Raw genomic sequence first — 27,114 nt, forward strand, 5'->3', positions numbered from 1 at the left:
AGGTCATCGTCCAGGGACAAGGCTTTCTGGGCTCCTGGAGACAGGCCAGTAAGCTCCTCTGCTCAGTCTAGCATTCATTCTGACAACACTGGGCTGGCAGATAGATGTTTACTAAGGCAAGTCTGGACATGCTGCAAACTAGAAGAAACTGTGTGGCTGAAGAACCAGACACCCAGGAAAGGGGTTGGGGGCTCTGCTTAGCTAGCCAGTCCACTAGTCTTATTATTTACATAGGGCCAATAGCCAAGAGATCTGCCTCTAGTTGTCATTCCTCCAAACATTCACTTCCTAAACCCTCTTATAGCAAGTGTTTAAAACTGGATTCTGTAAAGGACACATGTATTTATATAGCTTAGCTAGACTAGACCACCTTGGAGCAGGGGAGTGTCATGTCAAGGACATATTGTCCACTCCAGAACCGAAGTGGAAAGCCACTGTGACAAGGCAGCTATGGCAGAACTTGTTAGCCACAGCCACTTTGCTAAGTAATTTCCCAAAAGCAAGCCCAGTCATCCAACAGACAAAGGGCATCCAGACCCTGGTTCTGGCAAGAACTAAGCTTGAAGCTTAGCTTGTCTTCAAGGATATTCCTTAGAGGGTAAACCTTAAGGGTTCTTAGTGAAGAGCTGCGTATACATTGGTTGAGTAGGGTATTTTCAGTTAGGAACAATGCTGCCCTCTAGTGCTGGACACAAAGGCAGCTCCTAAATAGGTACAGTTCCAACCCCAGGCTCTACAAGGCATCTTCCAATTATATTGCTCCTTGCACAAATACCTGTGTCATTACTTTGTCTTTGAGGCAAAAAGGAGCCTCCCCACCCCCTGACACACACACACCATACAAACACGTGCACACTCTCACTAGGTTTTAAAGGCAAACAGTTAAGTCAAGCACACACAGGATTTTAAAGTCAAACAGGTAAGTCTGGGGAGGCCTTACTGTGGTACAGGCAGCTTGCATGTTTATTCTTTTTGTTGAGTACATGTACATACTGTGTGTGTACGTGTGCTTGTGCATGTGGGGCTGAGACTGACACCAGACTACTTCCTCTATTACTCTCCACCTTCTTTTTAAATTTGTTTATTATGAGACAGGTCTCTCACTGAACCTGGAGCTCATGACTCATGCAGACTCGACAGTGAGATGTCCCCTTGGGTCAGTAAGCTCTAGGACTCCACCTACCTGTACCCCTAGCACTGGGAATACAGAAGTGTTCCCCCACTACACCCAGCATTCAATGTAGGTGGTGTGCTGGCTGGACTTACGCCAATTTCATACATGCCGGAGTCATTTTAGAAGATGAACCTCAACTGAGAAAATGTCCCATGAGATTGTCCTGTGGTGCATTTCCTTGTTTGATGCTTGATATGGGAGGGACCAGCTACTGTGGGCAGTGGTGCTTCCCAGCTAGTCCTGATCCTGGGTATGATGGGAAAGCAGGCTGAGAAAACCACGGGAGAAAGCCAGTAAGCAGCACTTCTCCATGGCCTCTGTTTTAGTTCCCGTTTCTAGGTTCCTGCTCGGACTTTCCTGGACGATGAACTAGACTACAAGGTGTAAGCTGAAACAAACCCTATCCTCTCCAAGTTGCCTTGCTTACGGTGTTTCATCATAGCAACAGAAGCCCTAACTAAGACAGACGGTAAGGATCTGAATTTAGGTCCTCATATCTGCCCAGAAAACATTTTACTGACTGAGCCATCTCTCTAGCCCTCTGCAAAGCTTCTAAAAGGAAATCTAACACCTTGAAAAGAAAATCACTGAGCCAAGACAGAAACTCAAACCACATTTAGGCAGTAATAACACATAACACCCATGTTCCAGAAATATATTTAACAAGTAAGCTCATTGTGCAGGAATGGCCACCCTGGGTGCTGGTGCTGGGGGTCCCCTTGGAGCAGGCACTTGGGGGGCAGCCTTCTGACTCCTTTCTGCAGACAGACGTTCCAGGCGTTCCGCATAGAAACCATTGAAATCTAGCCTTTAGAGGAGGGAAAGGAGTGTTAGAAAAACTCCAGGCAGAAGCTAGCCCAAGCTGAGAAGATGCACAGGATCTGCCATGGCTGTCCATGTAGCAACCCCACTTCTAACATGTCAAGGTCAGTGACCGGCAGAGAGAGCGGCATGCTCCACCTGCCAGTGCATGGGTACACTAGCAGTCTCAATCTGGCAGGCCGTACTGTGTGCCACTGGTTAGGGTTCTCATTACCCAGCATCTTCTAGCAATGGGAGTCTGAAGGTGTCCCAGGCTTGGGAAGTCTGGCCGTGATTTTCTGTGCTAGAGACCTCAGAAATGAGGGCATTACAGGGTGGCACACGATACCAGATGGTCCCAGTATACAAACTAGTACTTTTCAAAGGACAATTCAGGAATGGTATCTAATTCCTGGATGAAGCCAGAGCCCCTTCCTATCTCAGTGGTAAGCAAACAGCCCTCAACCAGAGTATTCACAGCTGGCTCCTTCCTTCCATAGCCTTTGTCCAGATTTGGGCGCCTGATGCCGAGGCCATGGAGAACAAGGGTCATGGTGAAAGCAGACAGCAGGGCTGGGCTTTAAAATCAGGAAGTATTACTTACCTGGAGATGACACTGGCCATGCCATGTTCACAGTCACTGGTGCTGTAGACACTTAGTCGGGCAAGCAAATCAAGAAGATGGGCAGAGAAGTTTTTGTCAAAGTTGTTGATGGTGGCCTCGAAACCAGAGGACAGCTGAGGAGTATCCACATGCTCAGACAGATGCTGAAGATAAAGCCAGGGAGCTCAGGGTTGGTTACTAGGGAGCTACAAGGATGCTCTTCCCTTCTTGTTATTTTGGTTTTTTAGTTTTGAGACAGACTGTTGCTACCGTTCTTCAGGCTGGCTTGTGATTCTCCTACTACAGCCTCCTGAGTACTGGAATCACAGGCTTGTGCCACCACTTCTGGCTCTCTGTTTTGGAGACAGTCTCATGTTGTCCAGGCTGGTCTTGATCTTACTTTGAATGCCTAATCCTCCTGCCTCTACCTTCCAAGTCCTAGGACTGCTGGTACACATGACCATACTTAGCTTCCCTAGTATTTAATGGAAAAAATTAGTTTTGCCTTATCCCCATGTTATAAAAGATGGGAATAGCACAGCAAATGGGGCTTCTCCAGGCTGTGGTCTGATTTCAGGGCTACGCTGTTTCCTCCCGGTCTCTAACAATCGAGGACAGACCTCTCTCCTACCGCCCTTGCTTAGTGCCCATAAGCTCTCATACTATCTCCCATTTGCTAGCCCCCGACTATGAATCCTAGAGGCTTCAGAGCCTATGTGTCATCTGGACAACTGACTAATCAGGGAAAAGCACTTTAGCCAGGCAAAGCTCTGTGCTCTAGGGTAGCCTGGGCAACCCCGCACAATACTGTTGTACAGATGGCTTCACAACACTCTGGAGGCCAGATGTCTGGAGGCTCAGTGTTGAGAAGGAAGCTAGTGGCTGTGTTTGGAACCTAACTTCAGGACCTGTGTTTTTCTCATCATAGAGATAAAAGCCAGGGAAAGGTAACAGAAGGTCTCTGTGTTAGCCAAACTTGTTATGGAGCTGAACCTGGTTCTGAACAACTGATCTCTTGCCTCCACTTTCCAAGTTCTGGGATTCTAGGTATAAGCCACCACACCTGGCTTAATAATGTCTGTCTTGTTTAAGGTTTTATTTTCTTAAGTTTGCAATGCTGATACTGTCGTAGCTTAGTAGGAAGGTCTTTCTGGACAAGCCCCATGGCCACATACCTTCCTGGTAGGCTCCTTCCGGGGACGATCCTCAATCCGCTCAGTCTCTGTGGGTGGCCCCTGCACACTCCCCTGATGATCCAGTGTCAGACGGCCTAGCTCACTGTCCAGTTTCATACTCTGTGTAAATTTCTAAAGATGGGTCATGAGGAAAAGTTATGGTTAGCTCCACATACAGTGTTCCACAAAAGACAGCAAGTACCAACAGGTGCACAGTACCCAACCCAGAGACACAGGAACACAAAGTTGTAGACAGGATGTGGGTTCTTAGCATTCCCAGGTCTACATTTTTCAGTGACCAACTGAGTTTCCTAAGAGCATAGTTGTCTTGTGTTTCCCTATGTGGGAACTAACATGGCCCCTAAACATCTAAGGAATGAGCTTCACAGCCATGTTCCCTCTATAATCTAACACCACCTACATCTTCTACCTCCTGACTGCTCTAAAGTGCTGCCTAAAGAGTACCTGGCTCCCAGCATCCTCCAGCCCAGAGACTCCAGACTATTCTTCTGTCACTGACATTTTCTGCATTATTTGGACAACTGCTAGAGATAAGTTTAATCATGTTTAATACTCAATTTGACAAACGAATACAAAGGCATTCGGAAGAGGCCTAAGACAGAGACCAGCACAAGGGATGTTATGAGAAATAAGGTGGGCCCTAGAAAGCTTCACAGCCAGAATGGGATGGATTGGCCACAAAGGCCAGAAGCTCTGCAAGGGCAGAAGCTGTGGGACAGCATGTAGCAACAGCCTAGACATCGCACACACTCATATAGCCTCCTTGTTCTCACCTGCATACAATTGGTGAACATGACGCACACAGACATGAGTTTGGAGAAAACCTTCAGCAGCTCAGGGTTGGTCAGCATGCAGTCCTTCAGGCAGTTGTCAAGGAAACTTGTGTGGTGGCCAAGGACATCGTCAATGTTGGAGGCCTGCAAACAAAGGCCCGAGACTTCACCGAAGATCCTGGGCATGTAGTTTTAAGTTCTGGCTTGGTACTCTATTGCCTGTACACTGTCATTGTCTCAATGGGTCTGTGATCACTTGTCTCTCTCCTTTCTTTCTCTGTGTCCTCTCATCTCTCTCATGAACATGGGCAAGCAGGCAGATGGGAGGCTGTGGACATTTTTGTGGCTGCCATGACACCTAGCTAGCATGATGGTGTTATGAAATGTACTCTGGCTGGGAACGAGCCTCTCAGATGCTATAATTTATAGAGCAGAAACTCACAGATTTCAGATTTTTCTCAAGGATGTGCCAGGTCGGTTCCATTACTTCAAACATCATGTAGTACTGAATATTCTGGACAAAGTTGAGCATTCGCTGCCGCAAAGTGAAAGCACCAGCAAACCTGAGTGCATAAGGAACAGGTACTGAGGAGGTAATGCAGAGTCAGCACGAAGCACACACAGCGCATGGTGATGGCTTCCACCCCCAACTCCACAGCACAGTGGACTCTCATGACCCTAGCTCTCGTGTGCTGACAGTTCAGACACAAGGACAAATGACATTAACAAGATGTCTCAGTGCTGAGGTCTAAGGACACCTCACTCCCACCTCTGGCTTCATCAGGATGTCACTGATGTTCTTCCCAGTACAACTCTTATTCTCCTGCATCCCGAAAAGGGAGTGCCGTGGGGACACAGAGTGGGATCTGTAGCCCACTACACCACCCAGAGCAGATGTGGAGGTGTGAGTGACATGTCCCCAGTTGGTGGCTGTTTGGGGAGGCTTAAGATGTGTAGCTTTGTTGTAGGAAGTATGTTACTGGGGGAAGACTTTGAGGTTTCAAGAGACTAGCAGCGTTTGCGACCTCTCACTACCTCCTGCTTCTCTTCAAACTGTGAGTTCTCAGCTGCTGTTCCAGCTGCCATTTCTGCCTGCTTGCTGCCTTGCTCCTTGCCATGATGGTGATGGACTCTCATCCCTCTGGAACTATAAGTCCAAAATAAACTTTCTTTCATACCTTGTCTTGGTTTTGGTGTTTCATCACAGCAGTAGAAAAGTAGCTAAGAGGTCAGGTAGGTGATAATGCCAAGAACTACCACCATGGCTGGCTCCACACTTGTGTTCTACTGGGACATTTTTTTCTCAGACCTATTTTCTTTTTAATTATATGTATGTGTGGTGTGTATGTGAATGCAATTGCCTAGAGGTCAGAAGAGGACCCCTTGGAGCTGGCATTACAGGCATGAGTGAGTTGTTCAGTGTGGGTACAAGAAGTAGAACTTTGGTCATCTCCAAGAGCACTACATGCTCTTAACCCCTGAGCCACCTCTTCAGTTTCCTGAGACAAATTCCTAAGAAACTTTACCCTCAAATTTTCCTTTAAACATCAGCCAGCTCCACACACTAGTGTACAAATGTCACCAGAGCACTTCTCAGCACTTACTGCCCTATGTACTCAGGAAGAGGGAATACAGAGAGGGGCTTGTGTGCTGTAGACAGAGCCTAGAAGGCAGGTCTATGAGGATCTAGACAGTGAGTGTGCAGCTAGTGAGAAAGTCATGAAAGTGGATAAGCTAGAAGTGACTTTCAAACGATGTTTTCAAAGACCCAAAAAGCAGAGCAGCTTCTCTTAGAATGATAGAGGGCAAACAGACACACCACTTGGCAGAGTGCAGCGCATACTGCTTGGCTGTCTTGTTGCTGATCCAGACACTGCAGAGCTGCCGCTCCACGTGCTTGCAGTAGAACATGTGTCGGAAGAGCATCTGGTAGCGGGTGAGTGCCTTCCTGCAAAGAGAGGCATGTCAGGAACCTAGACAAGGAAGCCTGTGCTTCGGACTATGCTGCACCAACAGACAGTAAGAACAACCCAGCATCCTGCAGTGTGAGGCTGCCCAAGCAGGCAGTTCTGACTCCCACCCTTGCACTGAGCTGGAAAAGCAACCAAGTTTCTTAATCCTAGTAGAGGTTAAATACTAAATGAAAAGCCTTATCTGAAAGGTCAGGGTATCGCTCAGTGGTGAGCACTTGCCTGACCATAAATAGCCCGGGTCACATAGGACTCACCTGTTAATAATCAGTGACAGGGGCCATTTGACCATGTAGTCAAAGGAGAAGGCCTCCAGACCACTCAGTGTAAGCTCTGTGGGGTCAGCATGGGTCATTGCCTTCTCCTGCTTGGTCTCAATGGCCAGAACCCGCAAAAGCTGAGTGATAAGGTCGTGAGGCATCAGGTCAATCTGGAGAAGTGAAAGAAAAGATGCACACAAAATTGTCTTAGACCTTAGCTACCCATAAATGGAGCTGGGAAGCAAGAAAGCTTCTTAAATACTATTACAGGCTAACCACCCACTGATAACCCATAATTAACAGATTAGGTCGGAGCCAGGAACAGAGGCTCACACCTTTAATCCCAGCACTTGGCAGAAAGATCTATGTGAGTTTAGGGCCAGTCTAGTATACATAGTGAGTTACAAGACAGCCAGGACTATGCAGAGACCTTGTTCCAAAAGAAAAAGTTAGGCTGCGATGTATGCTGTGCACTGGTGACCACTTTCCTGGCATGTATCAAGTCCTAGGTTCTAGCCACAGCACCACACAGGAAAAAAATTACATCAAAGCATCTTCCATTAAAATGGAAGAGAACATAAAGGAAACTTGCTTTTTAAAGAATTATTTTTATATTATGTGTATCTGTGAGTATCTATATGCGTGTATATAAAATATGTGTATCTGGTGTCTATGGAGGTAAGAAGAGAGCATCAGGTACAGGAACTAAAGACACAAACTACTCAATTTGGGAGGTGGAAACCAAACCTAGGTCTTCTGCAAAAGCAGCAAACACTCTTGTGCTGGCTAGTTTTGTCGAAGTCATTAAGAAAAAGAGAATCTCAAGAAAATGCCTTTAATTTGCTTACAGGTAGGTCTGCAGTGCATTTTCTTAATTAGTGATTGATGTGGGATTACTCAGGCTAATGTGGGTGATAATACCCTTGGGCTGCTGGTCTTAGGTTTTATAAGAAAGCACGCTGAGCAAGCCACAAGGTCCAAGGCAGTAAGCAGCATCCCTCTGTGGCCTGTTCACCAGCTCCTGCCGCCTGACCTGTTTGAGTTCCTGCCCTCAGTGATGGAGTGTGATGTAGAACTGTAAGCTGAAATAAACCCACCCCAAGCTGCTTTTGGTCACGATGTTTATCACAGCAATAGAAACCTAAGATAACTCTGAACGACTAACCCATTTCTCCTGGCCTTAAAATAACATTTTAAATGTTTCTGTTGTTATTATGAATGAGGAACCATAGGAAAAACTGAATACATTTTTTTTTTTTTTTTTTTTTTTGGTTTTTCGAGACAGGGTTTCTCTGCGTAGCCCTGGCTGTTCTGGAACTCACTCTGTAGATCAGGCTGGCCTCGAACTCAGAAATCCACCTGCCTCTGCCTCCCAAGTGCTGGGATTAAAGGTGTGCGCCACCACTGCCCGGTGAAACTGAATAAATCTTAAGAGTGAAGAACTTTTATTTTACCTGTGAAGTTGAAACGTACTTGGTGAGACACATGACACTAACTATTATGGACAAACAGTACTGTCTACAACATTAACTATTACTTATTTGGGCCAACCACATGTCAGTTTGATAAGGGTTCCTATAAGACATAAATATATGTCCAAAAAGAGACAAAATATAAAAGACGGGAAAAAAAAAACCAAAGCATAAAAAATAAAGGAAGAAAAGCACAAACAGCTCCTGAGCAAAGCAATGCTCACCCTCTCCTAACAGTCATGGATATGTAGACCCCTCGAGCCCTGCTTGTCAAAGTAACACAGATGGGACCATCAGGCGAGCAGACATGACTCTCATCTGCCCCATAGCCAGCACCTGAGATGGCACCCGTGTGGTCCACCTGGATGACCAGGGCACTGACTGCCACTAGGAATAATGTACCCTACAAAATTACTCCTGCACTTAATAAGAGATCCAGAAATACATGACATGAAGAAGAACAGAATTGCAAGGAAAATGAAGTCCTACAAGAACAGTGGAGCCTCAGCCTCACTCTCAGTAATAGATGGAAGCTGTGTGCATAACCCTAAGAACCATCCAAGACCTGCCGAACAGAGGAAGAATCCATATAGAATCCCAGGACCATCATGATACGTTATAAAACTTATATTAAACAGTCAAGTTAAAACTAAGTAACAGTGCTGGAGATATGCTCTTCCAGGGAGGCCAGGTTCAGTTGTCAGCACCCACACAGTGACCCACAACTGCCTGTAACTCCAGTTCCTGGGACCCATGCCCTCCTCTGTCCTCCAAAGGCACTGCACACGTGGTGCACAGATACATGTGCAGGCAAAATACCACACATATAAAATAAAACTAAGAAAATTTAAAAACAAAAAACTTAAGCAACAGAAGAAAACCCTGAAAATTTACAACTAAATAAAAACAAATCACTAAAGAAGAAATCATAGGATCTCTTGAGCCACCATGTGGTTGCAGGGAATTGAACTCAGGACCTCTAGAAGAGCAGCCAGTGAGTGCTCTTAACCATTGAGCCATCTCTCCAGCCCCCATAGAATCTCTTGAAACAAAGGAAAATAAAGCATGCTAAAATATCTTAACTTCAAAACTCAAGAAACTATGAACAGAACCTAAGCCCAAAGCAAACAGAAACAACAAGTTGATAGAAACAAAGAAGAGAAAGAAGAAATAAATATAAGGAAGAAAGTAATAAAACCAAGATTGAGGTTTTAAAAACATCAGGGGAACTGACAAGCTTTCAGTTACATGAGGGAGAAATGAAGACAAACCAGTGAACTCAGAGGTCAAAGTGGAGCACTTCCTGCCAGCCGTAGGAATAGCTCTGTACTGCAGGACCGCAAACATGCCCTGTTGATGGCAACAGAAACATCCTGGTGGCCAGGATAAGCTCAGGAAGCAGAAGTTATGGAAGACCTCAACCTGCATGAAATGGAGCCTTGATGCAGTATTTCCAGAGGAAAGAGCCAGTGACAGAAACTGAGTAACTCACACCACTCCCCAAACCTGAGAACATAAAGAACATCCATCCATCTACGCTCCGTGAGAGGTCGGCCTCATTTGACTCGACATGGACCAAACTCACAGGACAAGTCCATACAAAGCAATGTTTCCTGTGAGACCAGACACAAACCCCTTAACAAATGCTTATAAGCCAGTGTTCTCTGAAATAGGAAGAACACCTGGTAGGACATCTTGACTGGGCCTTGCTGTGTGTTCATGCCAATGTTGCAGAAGTACCAATGTTGCAGAAGCAAGAGCCATGATGGTAAACACTGCACTCACCTTGAGGTCATCTTTGAAGGGGTCAGTGTTAGCAGTGCTCATTCGCAGGGCCAGCTCCAGCAGAGCCTCCAGGCGTGTGGGTGTAATGTCCTCTACCGGCTTCCTAAGCTCCTCCTCAGTCAGATCCATGAAATGCACGAAGAAGTCCCCCTGGTCCATCAGGAAGTAGCGCTTGATGGACCTGTGCCAGGGTTGTTGAACATATAGCCTGACCCCTGCCTTCAACATACAAGGTAGAGGTTTGGCAGCTCTCAGTGAGACATGGAGCTGCCCTGCTCAGGCATGGCAGAGGAGGGACCGACAGCAAGGAGCTGAGAGACCTGTTGGCTTGCATGGTTTGAGAACTAGAGAACTGAGACCCTGCCACCTCACACTGAGGCTGCGGGGGAGCCTGTATAGAGATAAAAATGCAGTTGCTAAGAGGAACATTCTACTTTCAGCCCCATGGATAGAAAGTGAAGTCCAACCTCAGGTGGGCCACTAGCTCCTTCTCCTCCATGAGGAAATCCAGCAGCACTTTGCTGGCATAATTGAATGCTTTCTCAATCTGCTCCACATATGCCCGCTCTTTGAGGGTATAGATGATCTCTTTGGCTACAGGACAGGTGACATCATGACCACATTCTCTGACCACATTTAGGTATTTTCCTGAGGAAAAAAAAAAAAGGAAGTGAGACTCAGTATCACTGTACATGTTGAATCTCAGGCCTGGACCTTTATGACACTAATCAAACATGAGGTAGTAGGCCAGACATGAGGTACAATTTGTTTCTTGAAAAGATTGTGCAATAGTTCTTCAGGTCTGTATTTTATAGGAAGGATTTTGAAAAGCCTTGAGAGGCAGATTGCTAAATAATCTCCTAGCCTTTCTGATTCTGTTCAGCTTTCAGAGCAGAGCACATATGTCAAGGCTCCAAGGATTTGCCTAATCTCTCCATCATCCCCTAACCTGTGCAATGAAACTAAAAGATGTAGCTGGCCTGGAAGGTGTGTGTTCCTCACTCATGGCTTTTGTTGCTAAATGATGGGAGTTTTAGATGTAGAAACCCAAGATTAAAAAGTTGTGTTTGAGGCAGAGAGCTTCCAGATTAGGGAGCAGAATTAAGTGATGGAGAACTAGGAACAACCAGTAGCTAGCAGCTCAGGGTAGTAGGCCATTCCCAGCTACGTCATCTTCAGGGGCAGAGGGACTGGAAGGCTGTGAGGACCCATGGGTCCCATGATGCAGCATGAAGAGGCCATTGACCTCCTTGGGGGATGGTCCAAGTAGTCACCTGTGCTGAGGATCTTGCCTGCTACCTTCTGCAGGAAGGATGGGATTTGCTGTGGCAGCACAGTATAACGCTGGTCCCAGTACTTGTCGTTGTAGTCCTCCTGTATCTTCTCCTTCCGCAGCTCGTGCTCCTCCACCATGAACTCACTGGAAGTCACACAGTGTTTCAGGCCACTACAGGACAAGCCTGGACAACTTTGGGGTAGCCACATACTTCCAGAAACATCCTGCACAATCACTCAACTGAGAGTTGTGTAACTCCAGCCTTACTTGGGAGCAGGTGTCTAATCTGAGGCAGAACTGGGTGGCTTCTTCCCTACTCTTCCATCATGGCCACAGGACAGACATATAATGACTTATCCCGGATACATGGGCCTATCAACAACAGAATCAGACACCTCCCACAGAGTTTCAAGAACCATTTACCTGTGGCCAGAAGGAAACTGCATTCCTTATTAGGCTCATCACACTCAATTATTTTCTTTGGCCCCTCCATAAAGAAACACAAGGCCCAGCCGGGCGGTGGTGGCGCACACCTTTAATCCCAGCACTTGGGAGGCAGAGGCAGGCGGATTTCTGAGTTCGCGGCCAGCCTGGTCTACAGAGTGAGTTCCAGGACAGCCAGGGCTACACAGAGAAACCCTGTCTCGAAAAACTAAAAAAAAAAAAAAAAAAAAGAAACACAAGGCCCGCCCTATGGTAGAGCACATGCAAGGCCTCGGTTTCATCCCCAGCACAAGAGAACAGAGTTCTCTATGAGCTGGTCATTTGCTTTACATAGTCAAAGGCATCATGCTGAAGTGGCACCTACTCAAGCACATGGAAGCAGTAAGGACATGGCTCCAGATTTAGACACCAATGTTCCTCATTCAACAGGACAAAGCTGCTGATAGGCAGTAAGTGAGTGACACACACTCCTCAGCTCATAGCTGTTGTGTTGAGGACTTATGCCTGGCATATCCTTCTCAGAGGCTATTGCACAGGGGATAGTCCAGGTGAGAGGTATCTGGCACCCACAGGTCCTACCTGTATGGGTCATGAATGATGCCCCTGTAGATCCACTTCTCCAGTATCTCAAAGTAAGGTGCACTGGCTGCCTTGGTCAGGTAGAGGCACAGCTCCTGTGCCTGGCTATCCCCTGTGTAGTTGAAGCTCCTATCATGGAGAAGGCTCAGCGTTGACCCGCCTACACACTCGCCTTTATCCACTGAGGTGGCTGTAGGCAGAAAGGGGTAGTTCATTACTAAGATGTCTAAGCACCCCTGGCAGATAGAACCCCTACCAAGACAGGTGTCATGGTTAGATGCTAAGCTACAGTTGCTAATAAGACCTCTCAAGAAAAGCCTCCAAGCCTAGTATGGTGGCACATACCCAAATCTCAGCATTTGGGAGGCTGAAGCAAGATGACTGTAAGTTAAAGGCCAGTTGGGACTACACAATTGAGTTTGCTAACTAGTCTAGAATATATAATAAGACCCTGTTTCAAAAAACAAGACGTGACAAGAACTTTGCCTTGCCACCATAGAGTAATACAAATGGCCAGCCAGACAGAATGGCCTGCTATGCCTTAGGAGCCCTCCACCTGCAGCCCCTCCACCAGCAGGTCCGCACCAAGGGAGGCAAGGATGTCGATGGTCCGCATGGCTGGCTGGATGTAGAACCAGAGCTTCTGCAGCGAGAGGAGGCCTTGCCTGTGCAGCTGTTCCAGCTGTGTGACCAGAATCAGGTATTCCTTTACCAGGGTTCTCATGGCAGCAGCCAGCGCATGGTTCACCTGCCCATATTCAAATGAAGACTTCTCCTCAATGAACCTACAGCAAAGACACATGGGACATTGTGGGGGGAAGAGCTAAATTTCCAAACAAAACTTGAGCTAGCTATTATTCCAAGTCTCCTTCTTACCCAAGGAGCAAATGATTCATTCCAGTACTCAGAGCCAATGGGACTCTGTGGTATTAAGAGCTGAGTCAAGATAGGGATTTTGAGTCACAGGCTCTTCAAAATTTGTTAGGAAGAAGGAAGAATCACAAGCCAGGAAGGGACTTTATCAGGGAGATGGCTATTCACACCAGGGCCTCACCTGGTCACAGTAGAGTAGCTGGCAGCCACAGGGAGGATTCTGTTTACTAGCTCCCGGATGGACAGGTCCAGGTTGGGGTCCACAAGAAAAGTACGGTTCTGCCTCCCAGCCAAAGGCTGAGCAGTGATGTACCTGCCATCCACACCCACAAGCACATAGAGCAGATCTTCCACCACTGCTGATTCCTGCGAGGCCAAGGGCAATGTACCTGCAAGGCACAGGCAACACTAGACTCTAAGATTCTCCATGCCACCGGTTCTATAGCCTTACCAACCTTCTCTGTAACCTCTTGTACACACAAGGATGGAAAGAGGAAGTGATTTCCTTTTATGATTTGAATATGAAACAGATTCCACAGATTCTGTTTGATCCTCAGTTGGTGGCACTAGTCGGTAGGTTCTGGAAAGCTCAGGACTTGGGACATGGCTATACGAAGTAGGACACTGGGGGGATACCTTGGAAGGTAATGCAGAATCCCCAGCTCTTTCCTCGATCTGCTTCCTGTCCACAAGGTACAACCTTTCCACCACTCACTCCTAATGCGCTGATGTTCTGCCTCATGATGAGGGCCCAGAATCAATGGAGCAAGGGATATTAGCTAAAATCTGAAACTGTGGGCCTCCACAAAACCCCTTCACACTTCTAAGTTGTTCTCTGAGTTATTTAGGTCACAGTTATGCAAAAGTAACAAACACAGAAAGTTGGTACCAACAAGTTACATTGTTGCTGACTTGAGGGAGGAAAGTGGAACTGTTTAGAAATGCAGGCTAGGGGGCTGGAGGAATGGCTCAGCAGTTAAGAGCATGGACGGCTCTTCCAAAGATCCTGAGTTCAATGGTGGCTCACAACCATCTGTAATGGGCCCTTATGCCCTCTTCTGGTGTGTCTGAAGAGAATGACTATGTATCCCATACATTAGATAAATAAATCTTTAAAAAAAAAAAAAACTCAAAGAAATACAGGCTAAAGAAGTCTAGAATTTAAGCATACTCTGTGGGCAATTCTTTGAGCTCAGATGATCAGAATATCATTAGAAGTAAAGAGTGAACAGCAGGCTTATCAGGCTTCAGATAGAACAAAGACCGGAAGCCACTTACATCACATTTTAGCAAAGGATTTTTCTTTATACTATTTGTGCCCTGAAAATTTCTGAGTATGACTCTAAATGTAATAAACAGATCAGTTGAATTAGGTGAGGTCATTTTGAAGCAATCATTCACTCAAGCTATGGTATGATCATACCAGCCCCTTTATATGGGTTTTACAGTGAGAACTGGGAGGGTGGAAAAAGCAAACCATGAAGACTTGAGGAATTTGTTTGATTAGAAAAGCCCATGAAAAACTGGGGCTTAGGTAGACATGGCTTCTGAAGAGATCAACATCATTAAAAAGAACCCAATTAAATGGTGTCTCCAAAACACAGCAGGACTGACACACACGCACATATGAACTCAGAGGCTATGGCAGCATGCATATGTCCAAACAAGACAGGGTCCCAGCACTGAGAGGCACACAGTTCATTAATCAAGAAGCAATTTGCAATTGATACTTGCTGGGAGAAGGGAAATCTTTTTTCTCCAATGGAGTGTCACTGGGTTTATCAATCATAGGGCACTCCTCATGCCTAGGACTAGGTGACCAATACAAAACCAGCTTCAAGAAATTTTTTTGTGAGCATTTTGTTTTATGTCTGTCTGTCTTACTGGTATTTTGATTGTTTGCTTTGAATTTTGTTTTAAACATGAGAGAAAGATAACGTTGGGTGGTGGGTAGGGAGGTGAGAGTTTGGAAGGAGTTTGGGAAGAGAAAATATAATCAAAATATATGTATGAAAAAAATTACCATAAAACAAACAAAAAACCAAACCAAATCAAAAACCAAAACCAAAAAGCAGCAGCAGCCAGTTGCCTGACACTCAGGAGATCCTAGGCTTAGTCATTGGTACTGGAATAAAGCCAACCACTTTGCATCTGAACAACAGGAAAGAGGTCTTGTGGATATCTTAAGAACTGGCCAGACCCCAACACCTAGGCTCCTGTCTGGCTACTTTCCTATGATCCCCTTTTGGAACGGGAGTGTTTACTCTGTATCACTGTATCTTGGAATTATGTAACTTGTTTTACAGAGGCTCACAGCTAGGAATGTACCTTGAGTTTCAGAGACACTCGGGACTTTGAGAAATGGTAGAAATGTTAAGACTTGGGTACTTTGGAGAGGAACTAGATGTGTTTTATATCATGAGACGGCCATGGACCTTTGAGAGCTAAGGAAAAACACAATGACTTGCATATGAAATGTTTTCCTACACAAATACTTGGTCCCCACCTGGTGCCACCATTTTGGGATATCCTGGAACTCTTAAGAGATAGATATCGTTAGATGAAGTGGGTTAGTAGGGGGTGTGCCTTTCAAGGTTAGACCTGGTCCTTAGCTCCACTCTTGTTCCCTGCTTCCTGATAACCATAAGGTAAAAACAGGATCCTTCCACATGTTCTATGTGCCATGATTCTCTGTCTTACCAGACCCAATAGAGCCAGTGATCATGAACCGACACATCTGAAACCATGAGCCCAAAATAATCTTTCCTCCCATAAAGTCATATATGTCAGGTATTAGGTCAGAATGGTGAGAAAGCTAACCCAGGCTAAGTATGCAGCATTTATCATTACAACTGAGTAAGTCTGTGTAGTTCTCCGATGAAAAAGGTTTCCTTTAAAAAGACATCACTTGGGGCTGGAGAGATGGCTCAGCGGTTAAGAGCACTGACTGCTCTTCCAGAGGTCCTGAGTTCAAATCCCAGCAACCACATGGTGGCTCACAACCATCCATAATGAGATTCGATGTCCTCTTCTGGTGTGTTTGAAGACAGCTACAGTGTACTCATGAATAAAATAATAAATAAATCTTTAAAAAAAAAAAAAAAAGACATCACTTGGCGGGCGGTGGTGGCGCACGCCTTTAATCCCAGCACTTGAGAGGCAGAGGCAGGCGGATTTCTGAGTTCGAGGCCAGCCTGGTCTACAGAGTGAGTTCCAGGACAGCCAGGGCTACACAGTGAAACCTTGTCTCGAAAAACAAAAACAAAAACAAACAAACAAACAAACAAACAAAAAAGACATCACTGGCCAGACATGGTGGCATACAAACTTTAATCCCAACACTCAGGAGGAAGAGGTAGGTGGATCTCTGAGAGTCTTGGGGCAGCATGGTCTACACAGTGAGTTCCAGGACAGACTAGGCCACATACTGAGACCCTATATAAAAACAAACGAAAATGCCTACTTCTGCATCAACAGGACAAGACGGTAGTCACAGTCTACCTACTGAGGTGGCTCTGTTCCAGACATCCTGTCTCAGCATGGCTTTCTCTCCTGTTCCCACAAGCCTGGCATGTGCTGGTGTCATTTGGGGAACAACCTGGGCCTGACAGCATGGAGAAGTGAGGTACTTTGCACCTCATAAAATCTCTTCGTTGGCCTTGCATACCCACCACTCTAGAGGGTCTAAGCGCCACATGCAAAGCTCTATGTGTAGCTGCCTTCCCGCCCCAAGACAAGACATCACATCTCGCTTATATCCATGCCTTTGAGTTCCAAGTTCCATGTCTCACTTTACTCCACCGGCTTTCTCCTGACTGGTAAAACCACAATCCTAATCTCCACGGTTTATGACAGTAGGGCTGTGTGTTTCCTAAATGGTAGGGTCTTCTAAAAATAGCTCTGACCCTCTGTATAGATGATTTCTCAGTCCTCCGTGGTAAGGGTAGGTAGCAGATGGTGAGATGGAGGGGCTCTCCCACACCTCAGAATTTATATTATTACTGAAATGCTGTGAATCACCATGCTTACTCTAATGACTACTGGTAGTTCCTCAATGCCAAGCATGAGTCTGGAAGATACTCTCTGGCGTCTAAGCAACACATGTGCATAGCAGATGTTAGCCCTGTCCTCCTACCAGCATGCCTATATAGGGAAAAGTACCAAACAAAATTGAACCAGCATCATATGCTGTATTAGGTGTGACAAGGAAGTACAAAGTGGTGACTGTTACCAGACCTTCAGTTGAGCTCTGAAGGGTCTGGGGAATAGAATGTACAAATACTCAGGGTAGCAGACCTGGCTTATCTGACTGGTATGCAGGGCCTGAGTGGAAAATGGAGCTCAAGAGCCAGAAGAGGCCAGCCTGGGCAAACTGTCAGGGTTTTGTTGGGGATGAGGGGCATTGTACGGCTGTCACTGGACAGGCTTACCTGAGACTCAGGCCCTGTATTCAAAGTGGGTTCTAGCTATGCCTACAGGAAGTATGGGGACTACAGGAAGAGGGGAAAGATGAGGTTGTCAAGATCCACGCCCCTGCAGGAAGCCATGGCCACTGGGATTAAGGTAGTGAAATGGAAGACTGGTTGCTTGTGCACAATCACTGCATTTCAACTTTTAACAACTACAGGTGTGAGTAAGCCACTGGGGAGGTGGCAGGTACAGCAGCAAAGTGGTCTTAGGTGACATAAAGTTTACCTGGACACTTGAAAGTGGAGATGGAGGAGACAGATCTGGACTAACCCCAAGGAGCAGAGGCAATGGGAGAAGACAGGGATCTTACTGGAGAGAGTGGTTGGAAGGGCACAGAGATGGAACAACTGGAGGAGTGATGACTTATGATGTTAAGTTCAGCTGAAGACGGTGACTTCTAATAGGAAGGAGTCCTGAGGACACACACTCTGCAGAGCACCAGCTACACCCATAGGTTGTAGAAAGATAAGGTCTAAGGCTGAGGCTCTGCCAAAGATGATGATTATGCTGACCACAGGGGTCTGTGTGGAGACAGGAGAGCAGACAGGGAAGGAGACAATAACCTCTACCAGGTGACAAACAGGTGACAAAATAGGTAACTGCCAACACTGCAAACGACAAGTCCATGACATAAAGGCAGCTGTCTCTACCTTCCCATGAACTTACAGCAGAATGATGTCTGCTTGGGGACAGGAGAACACACTCAATTTGTCTAATAGCCCTATAAGATATTTCTAAAGGTGAGAGTAGACCTCTGCACTAACACCATACAGAGCTCAGGAGCTGTGGCAAGGCACATCACTTCACATTCTCTTAAACTAGGGCTGCCATCCAAGGGCAGGAAATCACACATAAGCTATGCCAATGCAAATTTTCATATTTTGATCTGAAAAGACTCTATGGGATTACATGTAGTCTGTGGTACGCCGACACACACATCTTGGATTCCTGCCTGAAACAGCAGTGTTGCTAAATAGATGCAACTGTTAAAGGCCTTTGTGAACACAGTACTAATACGTGATGTAGTCTGTGGTTATGACCAGTCACTTTTCAGAAAGTGTGTCCTCCTGGTCCTTGTGTCTGCACTCCTGTGCACAGCCTGGGAGGCTTAGTGACTGTCCTAAGGCTCTGGCAGGAGGAATGCAAGAACAAGCACCTCAAGTCCTCTAGGCTTCAGTGTGTGACCCATGGTTTCACAGCCTGCTGAGACACATGCAAGCAAACAGAGAACCTCCTAGGTATCAGGAATTCACCACATACCTATAGGCAAAGCTGTGTCTGAGCTCAAGCCCGAACCAATCAGGAAATCTCCAGCCAGTGTTGGTCTCTCATATACCCACGCTGGGAAGACCGGGAGGGGCTGGCCCGAATTTCTTTTATTCTGTTTATCTCGAAGCATCTTTCTTGTAAGTTCCAGAGACTAGTAAGAGCGTTTTTTAAAAACAAAAACAAAATATACTATAGTGTAAATAAAACCAAGATATCTATGGAAATTAACATGTCTTTGGCATAGAAAAAGTCCATCATTTTAGTACATAGGACATTCAATCTTATTTTAAAAGGAGACATGGTTCTAACTACCCATCACAACATCTGGGCATAAAAAACATAACAGCCAGGCCCTCTCAAGGTCTCTGCCCAATAGGGAACAACTCACAGTGTCAGGGCATCAGCTATGGGGGCCATTGGAAAGTATCTGCATTTTACTGGTGTTTCAGATCAGGACACAGAGCAGGAAGAGCCTGAATCAATTTTCTTAGCAGTGACTACGTCTAGCACCACTTGTTGAATAAGACAGGGGTTAACAACTGACATATATCCTTATCCTATGGAGAAGGCCAACAGCAAAGGCTACAGGCTCTATGCTAGGTCATGCACAGAGTATTGCCCTTCCTGGGAGATTAACAACCAGAGGCTGACAAAGCGGGCCACTTTTGGAAGTACTGACTTAGCCCTGCATACCTGCAGGTCACACAGGGTGGGTGGTGTGAGGGCAATGAGAAACTGGCACAAGGATATACCTAAAAGACTATGTGCTGTGTTCTCTGTGCTCAGTACAGAGGTGAGGCTGGGCACTTCAGAGCTGGGGCTATGGAAAGGGGTCTGAGGGTCTCAAAAGCAGGCACACGGTGGCTCTAAGAGGACACTTGAAACTCACAAAACTGCTAGTGTGAAGTGGAATAAATTCAAGCAGCAGCTAGCCCAGTGGAAAAAAATAACCTCAAGGAAATAAACTGGTAATTCGAAAAGTACTACCATGTTGGAAACTGTCACAAATTCCAGTAGGGAACCAGGATGTGTGCTGGCTCAGATATACTGCACATTAACGGGGCCAGACCCTCTCTGCACTGCTTACGCTCACAGGTCAGAGTTACGACTAAAGAACACAATCCAGCCTTAGCCTCACCTAAGTCACATTAGTTTGTACTATGAGTTGACATATCTGCTTAGCTAGTAAACGGTCTGTGGACCACGGCAGATCTGGTACCTGCTGCAGTGTGGAGCCCGTGGCCACACTGCCAAGCTGCTTCCTCAGTTCCTCTAGCTCTTGTGTGGACATCTTAGAGGCTGCAACAGGGATGCTGAAGCTGGTGCTGCTGCTGGCTGCAGCACTAGCTGCAAGCTCAGCTCTTTCCTTTGCATTCTGTTGCAAATACTGAAGTGTCTGAAAACACAGAAAACCATGCATTCACACTAAGCCACAGAAGTCCATCTCCCTCATCTCCATGAGGCCCTTTCCAGTTGCCATGAGGTCAGCAACTGTCACCTCTCTACCAGGCTACTCCCTGATGTTCTGGCCTCAAAGAAAGCAGACTGAAACCATAAACCAATACAACTATTTCCCTTTAAGTTTTCAGATAGCCTTCCAGTATGGAAAGGCTAACATTCACCAAACACATGCCTTCAAAGTGTTTCCCTCATAAGGCAAAGCAGGACACGCAGAATTAAATGCATGTAAGGCATCACCTGTACCCCAGGCTCTTTGAGGAAGACAAGCCGGCACTCAGTGGAGACACTAGAGGGTGTTTTCAGTGTCCCCAAAGCAGGCGTGGCGATGCAGATGAGGCAGACGCTTACCTCTTTGTCTTCTGTGAGCTTTGATAACAGGTACACTAGTGGGTCAAGGTTCCTTGTATTTTTAGATTTCAGTTCATCATATTTCTTTAAAAAGTCCTCCGGCGTTCGAGAAAATTCTGCAATTTTGACCTAAAATCACAAGCATGTAAGTAATTTAATAGTGGTAACATCAGATACTAAAGAAATCTTCAAGAAAATGAAACAAAAAATAAACCAAATTTGAATTAGGTTGAGTTAAATAATCACATTTCCAAAATAAAGAGCCAGTTAATGTTTATGGTCCACCGAAGCCAGCCTCTCATCATCTGTATTTTCTCAGTTGTTGCCCTAGGCCGAGGAGCACTCACAACTCCCCTCTGAGAGGCCTGGGAGCACTCACAACTCCCCTCCAAGAGGCCTGGGAGCACTCACAACTCCCCTCCAAGAGGCCTGGGAGCACTCACAACTCCCCTCCGAGAGGCCTGGGAGCACTCACAACTCCCCTCCAAGAGGCTTGGGAGCACTCACAACTCCCCTCCGAGAGGCCTGGGAGCACTCATGACTCCCCACCAAACTCACACATCCTTTCACAGCTTGGCTCACTGCCTCTCGGACTCACTGCCTGCACCAGCTCAGCGGTGTTTCACTCAGCAATTCTTACTAATCTGGCAACAAACGGAGTGTGCGCTTCCTGAACCACACACCACACAATTCATCTCCTGTACCGGTGCCATCATTACGTTCTTTAAGTAATTGAGGCCTCACAATACCTGTTTTTTAAAAGATTCATTTTATGTATCCGAGTGTTTTGCTTACATGTATGTGCATGCAGTGCCCATAGAAATCAGAAAAGGGCACTGATCATCTAGAACTAGAGTTACAGATGGTTATGAGCCATCATGAGAGGAGCTGGAAACTGAACCAAGTCCTCTGCAAGAGCTGCAAACAGTGTTCTTAACCACTGAGCCATCTTTCTAGCATCTACGTTTTAGGTCTAAAAACAATCATATTTTTAGTAGATTTCAAATTCAAAGACATCTTTTGTTAAAGATGTATAATTTTGAATAGATAGATACAGAAATAATACATGAGCCAAGGTGTGGCACACAACTTTAATCCCAGCACTCAGGAGACAGATCTTTGTGACTTCAAGGCCAGCCTGGTCTATATATCTATATAGTGTGTTTCAGACCAGAGAAAGGGGAAGAAAGAAAGGAGAAAAAAACCCTGAAATTCCAATATGATTAATACCAGTATCTTCCCTTTTCCCATCCAGTAATTTTTGCATATACTAAGTCTGCTCCACAGGGAAAAGGGGAGGACTGTGTAAGTCAGAGTTTGAGATGCTCCACTTCTCTCTCTGGACATCCACTGACTCATCTATATAATGGGATAAATAACAGGAGCTATTGCCAGGAGCCAGAAGACTAGCAGAGTACAGAGAATGCCAGGTTCAAAGGAGGCTACCAGGGACAGGCCCCCATACCCACAGTCCTAGGATAAGTACCCACACCCATGGCCTTGCACCTATAGGTCTCTATGGTCCTGTATCAAAAGTACATGCTCACCTTGGCACTGTGGGCAGAGACTGTGGTTGTAACATATGGCGTCCGGTTCTTCTGCAGCAGGTCAATGTAGACCTCAGCCCCATCTCCACCATGGATGCGGAGCAGGCTGAGCAGCTCATTGACATCATGGTGAATCCGAAATTCACTCATACTTTAGCTCTGAGACACCAACATAACAATGTTTCCCTGAAGGCAGAAAGAAAGCTGTTTATGAAATTAAAACCTAAAATGTCTTTTTTTTCCTTTTTTTTTTTTTTCGAGACAGGGTTTCTCTGTGTAGTCCTGGCTGTCCTGGAACTCACTCTGTAGACCAGGCTGGCCCCAAACTCAGAAATCCGCCTGCCTCTGCCTCCCAAGTGCTGGGATTAAAGGTGTGTGCCACTACTGCCCGGCAAAATATCTTTTTTTTAAAGATTTATTTTATTTATTTCATCTATATTAGTACACTGTAGCTATCTTCAGACATACCAGAAGAGTGCATCAGATCTCATTACAGATGGTTGTGAGCCACCATGTGGTTGCTGGGAATTGAATGCAGGACCTCTGGAAGAGCAGTCAGTGCTCTTGACCTTTGAGCCATCTCACTGGCCCCCTAAAATGTCTTTTGACTGATTCAAACCTTTGTCAAAAACACCACTGCCAAGATTAGGTCAACCACCAGTCTCTCCCCTCCCCTAGCAGGTTGATCTATCGAAACGCTTGCCAGCCATCATCACTGTGCTGTCCCCGTGTCCACAGAGCTTCCAACTGTTTCCCAGCTCACACCACCACTTAAGGAGCCAGTTATACCAGGTAAATCACTGAAATGTACCCCACAAACCTAGTTCTCCTGCTTCAGTCCATTGCCATGTGACCACAGGTGTGCAAGGGGCAGATCTGCTATTTCATTCCAGCTTTCTGGCCCTTGCTGGGCAGACACAATGATCATTCTCTTGAGGGAGCCTGCACAAGCCAAGGCTATACTGTCTCTGTCCTGACATATTAAAACCTCTCACTCATGAGGCCATACCCAGTTCTTAAACCATAAACTGTTAGGTGGTATCTCCATCCACAGACTTGGCATTCTTTTTTGTACTCTAAAATCTTCAGTGTTTCCTTTTCTGGTCCAGGTCTAGATATGTACAAAGATATTTTAGGTAAGTAAGATGTCTAAACATTCCAGCTTTTACTGATGCTCTGACCAGGACCAGCTGTACTAGGGTCTAGACACTGGCCACATCCTTGTGCTAACAGCTCACAACATGGGGTCTCCTACTCTTCCACTGATAGCTGAGCTAATCAGTACCAGAAGTGCTAATAAAGAACATTAAGAAAAACAGACACTAGTTATAGATTCAAAATCAAGCATAACAAACTTTATGGGTGTTATAGAAACCTGGTAGTAAACCTCTATTGGGATTTTTAATTTGGGATCCACAAACATTCGTGAAGTTATGCCTGGAGGTAAGGCTTTACTATGGGTATTTGTAAATTTTTCTGAGCATACTTGTATATTCTCAAAAACTTTGTAACTCAAAGTTAAGAACTGTTGTGCTAACATCTCCAATTGAGACAAGCCCTGAGTTATTAAACAGTGCCAAGGATGGGAGACTCAGCATATGCTCCCACAGTATGCTAATGTACAAAGTAGTACCATCTTGGAACTCTACCTTGAGAGTTCCACACTGTAAACCCATGTAATGGAAAGCAGTGTCCTAGTTTATCAGCCTCCACCAATGGTTAAAACAGGTGCCTCCGAGAACTAGAACAAAATGGAAAGCCTAAGTTAATGTCAAATCCCCTGCATAATACTTCCAAATCAAGAGGCATTTGGTGCAACCACAATAAAGAACACAAAACAGCAGAGTGTAGGCTATGGAGTGACACACAGTAGGAACATGATTCTGTCACCCATGAGCTGTGAACACCAGGCAAAATGCTAGCTAGCCCCTGGCATGCTTCTCATGAAAAGAGGGAGTAACAGAGCTACCCAGAGTTGCTATGAAGATTAAATAAAACAAATGCTGCCTCCGTATGCTCCCTGTTTTCTGGGAACTGGTCATGCTCACTAAGTAATGTGGAAATTGTTTAGTTTTAGAAACTTAAGGCACTGACAGTATCTTAAAATGGCGTTTCCTTGGGGCTGGATACATGGCTCAGCAGTTAAGAGCACGTGGCTGCTCCTGCAGAAGTGGATTTAGTTCCTAGCGCCTGCAAAATCATCTATAAACTCCAATTTACCCTTTTCTCGTCTCCATGGATACTGCATGCACATGGTGTGCAGACAAAAATGCAGAAAAAGCACCCAGACATGCAAAAATAATAAGTAAAATGTGAAGTAAAAATGGGATATTTTAAAAAATAAATTGGTAGGTCCCAAAGGAGGTACTTTAAGCTACCTGGCAAGCAAAATACAAAACCCAAGAGTTCGCCCACATATGGTCTCTTTAAACCCAGGAGTAACCATGATCCTTCTCAAGGCCTGAAGTCAACATGCCAGATGGCATAGAAAGTGTGGACTACCAACAGCAAACCCTGTCCACCAGACATAGGGCAGAGCTACTCCATGGAAAGACCATCTACACCGGTATTTGTTTTAAAATCATATCCAAGAAAATGTGCAAATCCTCAGTTATCACTCTTTCCCATGTATTAATCCAAGGAGCCTGCCAAGCTTCATGATTTGCAGATAACTACAAAAAAGGGGGGCTTCTCCCAACTCTAAATAGTAGCTTCCTTTAAGCCTTTAGATATGTGCCAGGAGATAGATCTAAACTTTCACTTGTCACAACAACAACCGAACAGACACTCTTAGCAGCTACCTGGCAAACGACAGGGACAGTAATGTCAACACAATTGTTCTACATACAGGAAGACAAAGTTACAGTTGAAAGGTACAACTGTAAAGAAGTCTGATCGACTCGAAACAACCTGCTTGACCTGACACCCCTTGGTTCCTATCTCTATTAATCGCCACAGGTGTTCTAGAGTAAACACAACTTATTTAGCAAGTCTGGCAAAACCAATCATGAGCAAGTCAGGTGCATACTTCCATCGACCAATGATTAAGACAAAGTTGGGGTGGAGGTAGAGAGGTGTGACAAGGGAAAGATTCTGGAGCAGAGGTTCTCAACCTGTGGGGTAGGACCCCTCAACCTTTCACAGGCATCTCATGTCAGAGATCTTACCTAGCAAATACTTACAGTGTGATTCTTAACCGTAGCAATGAAATCATTTTATGGCTGGGAGTCAGCACAACATGAGTTGTATTAAAGGGTCAGAGCATTAGGAAGGTTAAGAACCACTACAGGCTCCTGGATAATAGAACCAGCCTGGGCTGGTTGGGTTTTGTACACTTGACACAAACCTAGACATATCTGAGAAGATGGAATCTCAATTGAGAAACTGTCTCTCTCAGATTAGCCTGTACACAAGCCTATGGGGCATCTCTTTGATGGTGACTAACAGGAGAGGGCCTGGATCCCTCTGGGTGTGTGTGTATGTGTGTGTGTGTGTGTGTGTGTGCCACCCCCTGAGCAAGAAAGCAGGCTGGCCTGGGGTGGTGACACTCAATCTTTAATCCCCAGCATTTAGGAGGCACAGACAGGTAGATAGATCTTCTAGTTCAAGGCCAGTCTGGTATACAAAGCAAGTTCCAGAACAGCCAGAGCTACACACTGAAATCCTGTCTTGAAAGGGCGGTGGTGGCGCAGGCCTTTAGTCCCAGCACTTGGGAGGCAGAGACAGGCAGATTCCTGAGTTCGAGGCCAGCCTGGTCTACAGAGTGAGCTCCAGGACAGCCAGGGCTATACAGAGAAACCCTGTCTCGAAAAACCAAAAAAAAACCAAAAGTCCCAAAACAAACGACCTAACCAAGACATGACTTGTCAAAAACATTTTATAATTTGCAAAATGTCAAGAATCCAAATGCTTTTAGAGACAGGAGAGAGAGATGATATCACCACTAGCCCATAAGCAGCTGTCTAGAGACAGAAACTTTCATTTCCAGAGTGTAATTACAAAAAGGTTTTCTTTCTTTCTTCCTCCCTCCCTCCTTCCCCTCTTCTTCTCCCTCCTCCCCCCACCCGGTGCCTCTCTCCCCTTGCCAGTCCTCTCTCCTTAAGAGGAAGGTTTTACTGTAAATAAGAAAGAAAATATCCAGAGACATCTGGAAGAGTCCAGAACAGAGAGAAACAGACTGGGCAAGGCCGGGGCTGAGAGAGAAGGGAGAATAAACCCCAAAAGGTTTTCATTTGTATCTGTTAAACAGTAGTGTCCCTTTTTTCTTGACGTTACACTCATACTGGGAAGCCCTGCTCTATGGTGACCTGTTTTGGGAGAGAAGCAAAGTTAAGGCCCCTCAAAGTGTCAGCTGCACGTTTCAATCGTCTTTTTATTTAGGTTAGGGTTTCTTCCCATACCTGTCTCTAATGCAGCGGACCCTGACTCCTTCGCCACTGAACGCTGAGCATTTGCAGCAGACGCAGAAGACCCGCAGGTCAGCACCGCAGTCACCGCGGGGCTGTCAGGAGAGAAGGGTCACATTAACCACGAACTTCCCAAGGCCACTGCCTCCAACTGGACTCCTGGAGAGGACAGAAACAGCCAGGGAGGCTATCGCACAGTGGAGTTGCGGGGCAAGCTCGGGCTAGCAGACCGAACCGCCGGCTGCAGAGGCCCAAGAGAATCAGGCTCTTCACCGCTGCAGGCCAGCCTGGTTCCCGTACCGGATTACGCGCCCGGCTCCAGCCCCGCCCTTCTCCGACCAGTTCCCGCCACAACACAGACCAAGCCCTGATTCACCTCCGCGCGTCGCGTTCCGCCCGCACGGTC

At 46.0% G+C, this 27,114-nt stretch overlaps 1 protein-coding gene across 3 annotated transcripts; it reads right to left on the bottom strand.

The window, feature by feature from the left end:
• Positions 1-1,774: 1,774 nt before the first annotated feature.
• On the bottom strand, positions 1,775-27,110 carry Tubgcp2 (tubulin gamma complex associated protein 2). Of its 3 annotated transcripts, none has more exons than XM_028787137.1 (19): positions 27,085-27,110; positions 26,703-26,803; positions 22,303-22,488; positions 20,756-20,884; positions 20,166-20,342; positions 18,938-19,097; positions 13,389-13,596; positions 12,920-13,119; positions 12,335-12,524; positions 11,310-11,455; positions 10,503-10,683; positions 10,036-10,216; positions 6,776-6,948; positions 6,368-6,496; positions 4,991-5,111; positions 4,549-4,692; positions 3,755-3,886; positions 2,580-2,743; positions 1,775-1,982 (listed from the first exon to the last, which is right to left on the bottom strand). In XM_028787137.1, the coding sequence occupies exons 3-19, from the start codon at positions 22,450-22,452 to the stop codon at positions 1,847-1,849; spliced, it is 2,721 nt and encodes a 906-aa protein (XP_028642970.1). In that variant the 5' UTR covers positions 22,453-22,488; positions 26,703-26,803; positions 27,085-27,110; the 3' UTR covers positions 1,775-1,846. The 3 variants fall into 3 exon arrangements, with proteins under 3 accessions (XP_028642970.1, XP_028642971.1, XP_028642972.1); XM_028787139.1 differs by having other exon boundaries at positions 1,802-1,982; positions 6,392-6,496; XM_028787138.1 differs by lacking the exon at positions 27,085-27,110 and having other exon boundaries at positions 26,703-26,833.
• Positions 27,111-27,114: the final 4 nt, after the last annotated feature.

The sequence above is a fragment of the Grammomys surdaster genome, unplaced genomic scaffold (genome assembly GCF_004785775.1).
Source record: "Grammomys surdaster isolate TR1022 unplaced genomic scaffold, NIH_TR_1.0 125612, whole genome shotgun sequence".
Classification (NCBI taxonomy): domain Eukaryota; kingdom Metazoa; phylum Chordata; class Mammalia; order Rodentia; family Muridae; genus Grammomys; species Grammomys surdaster.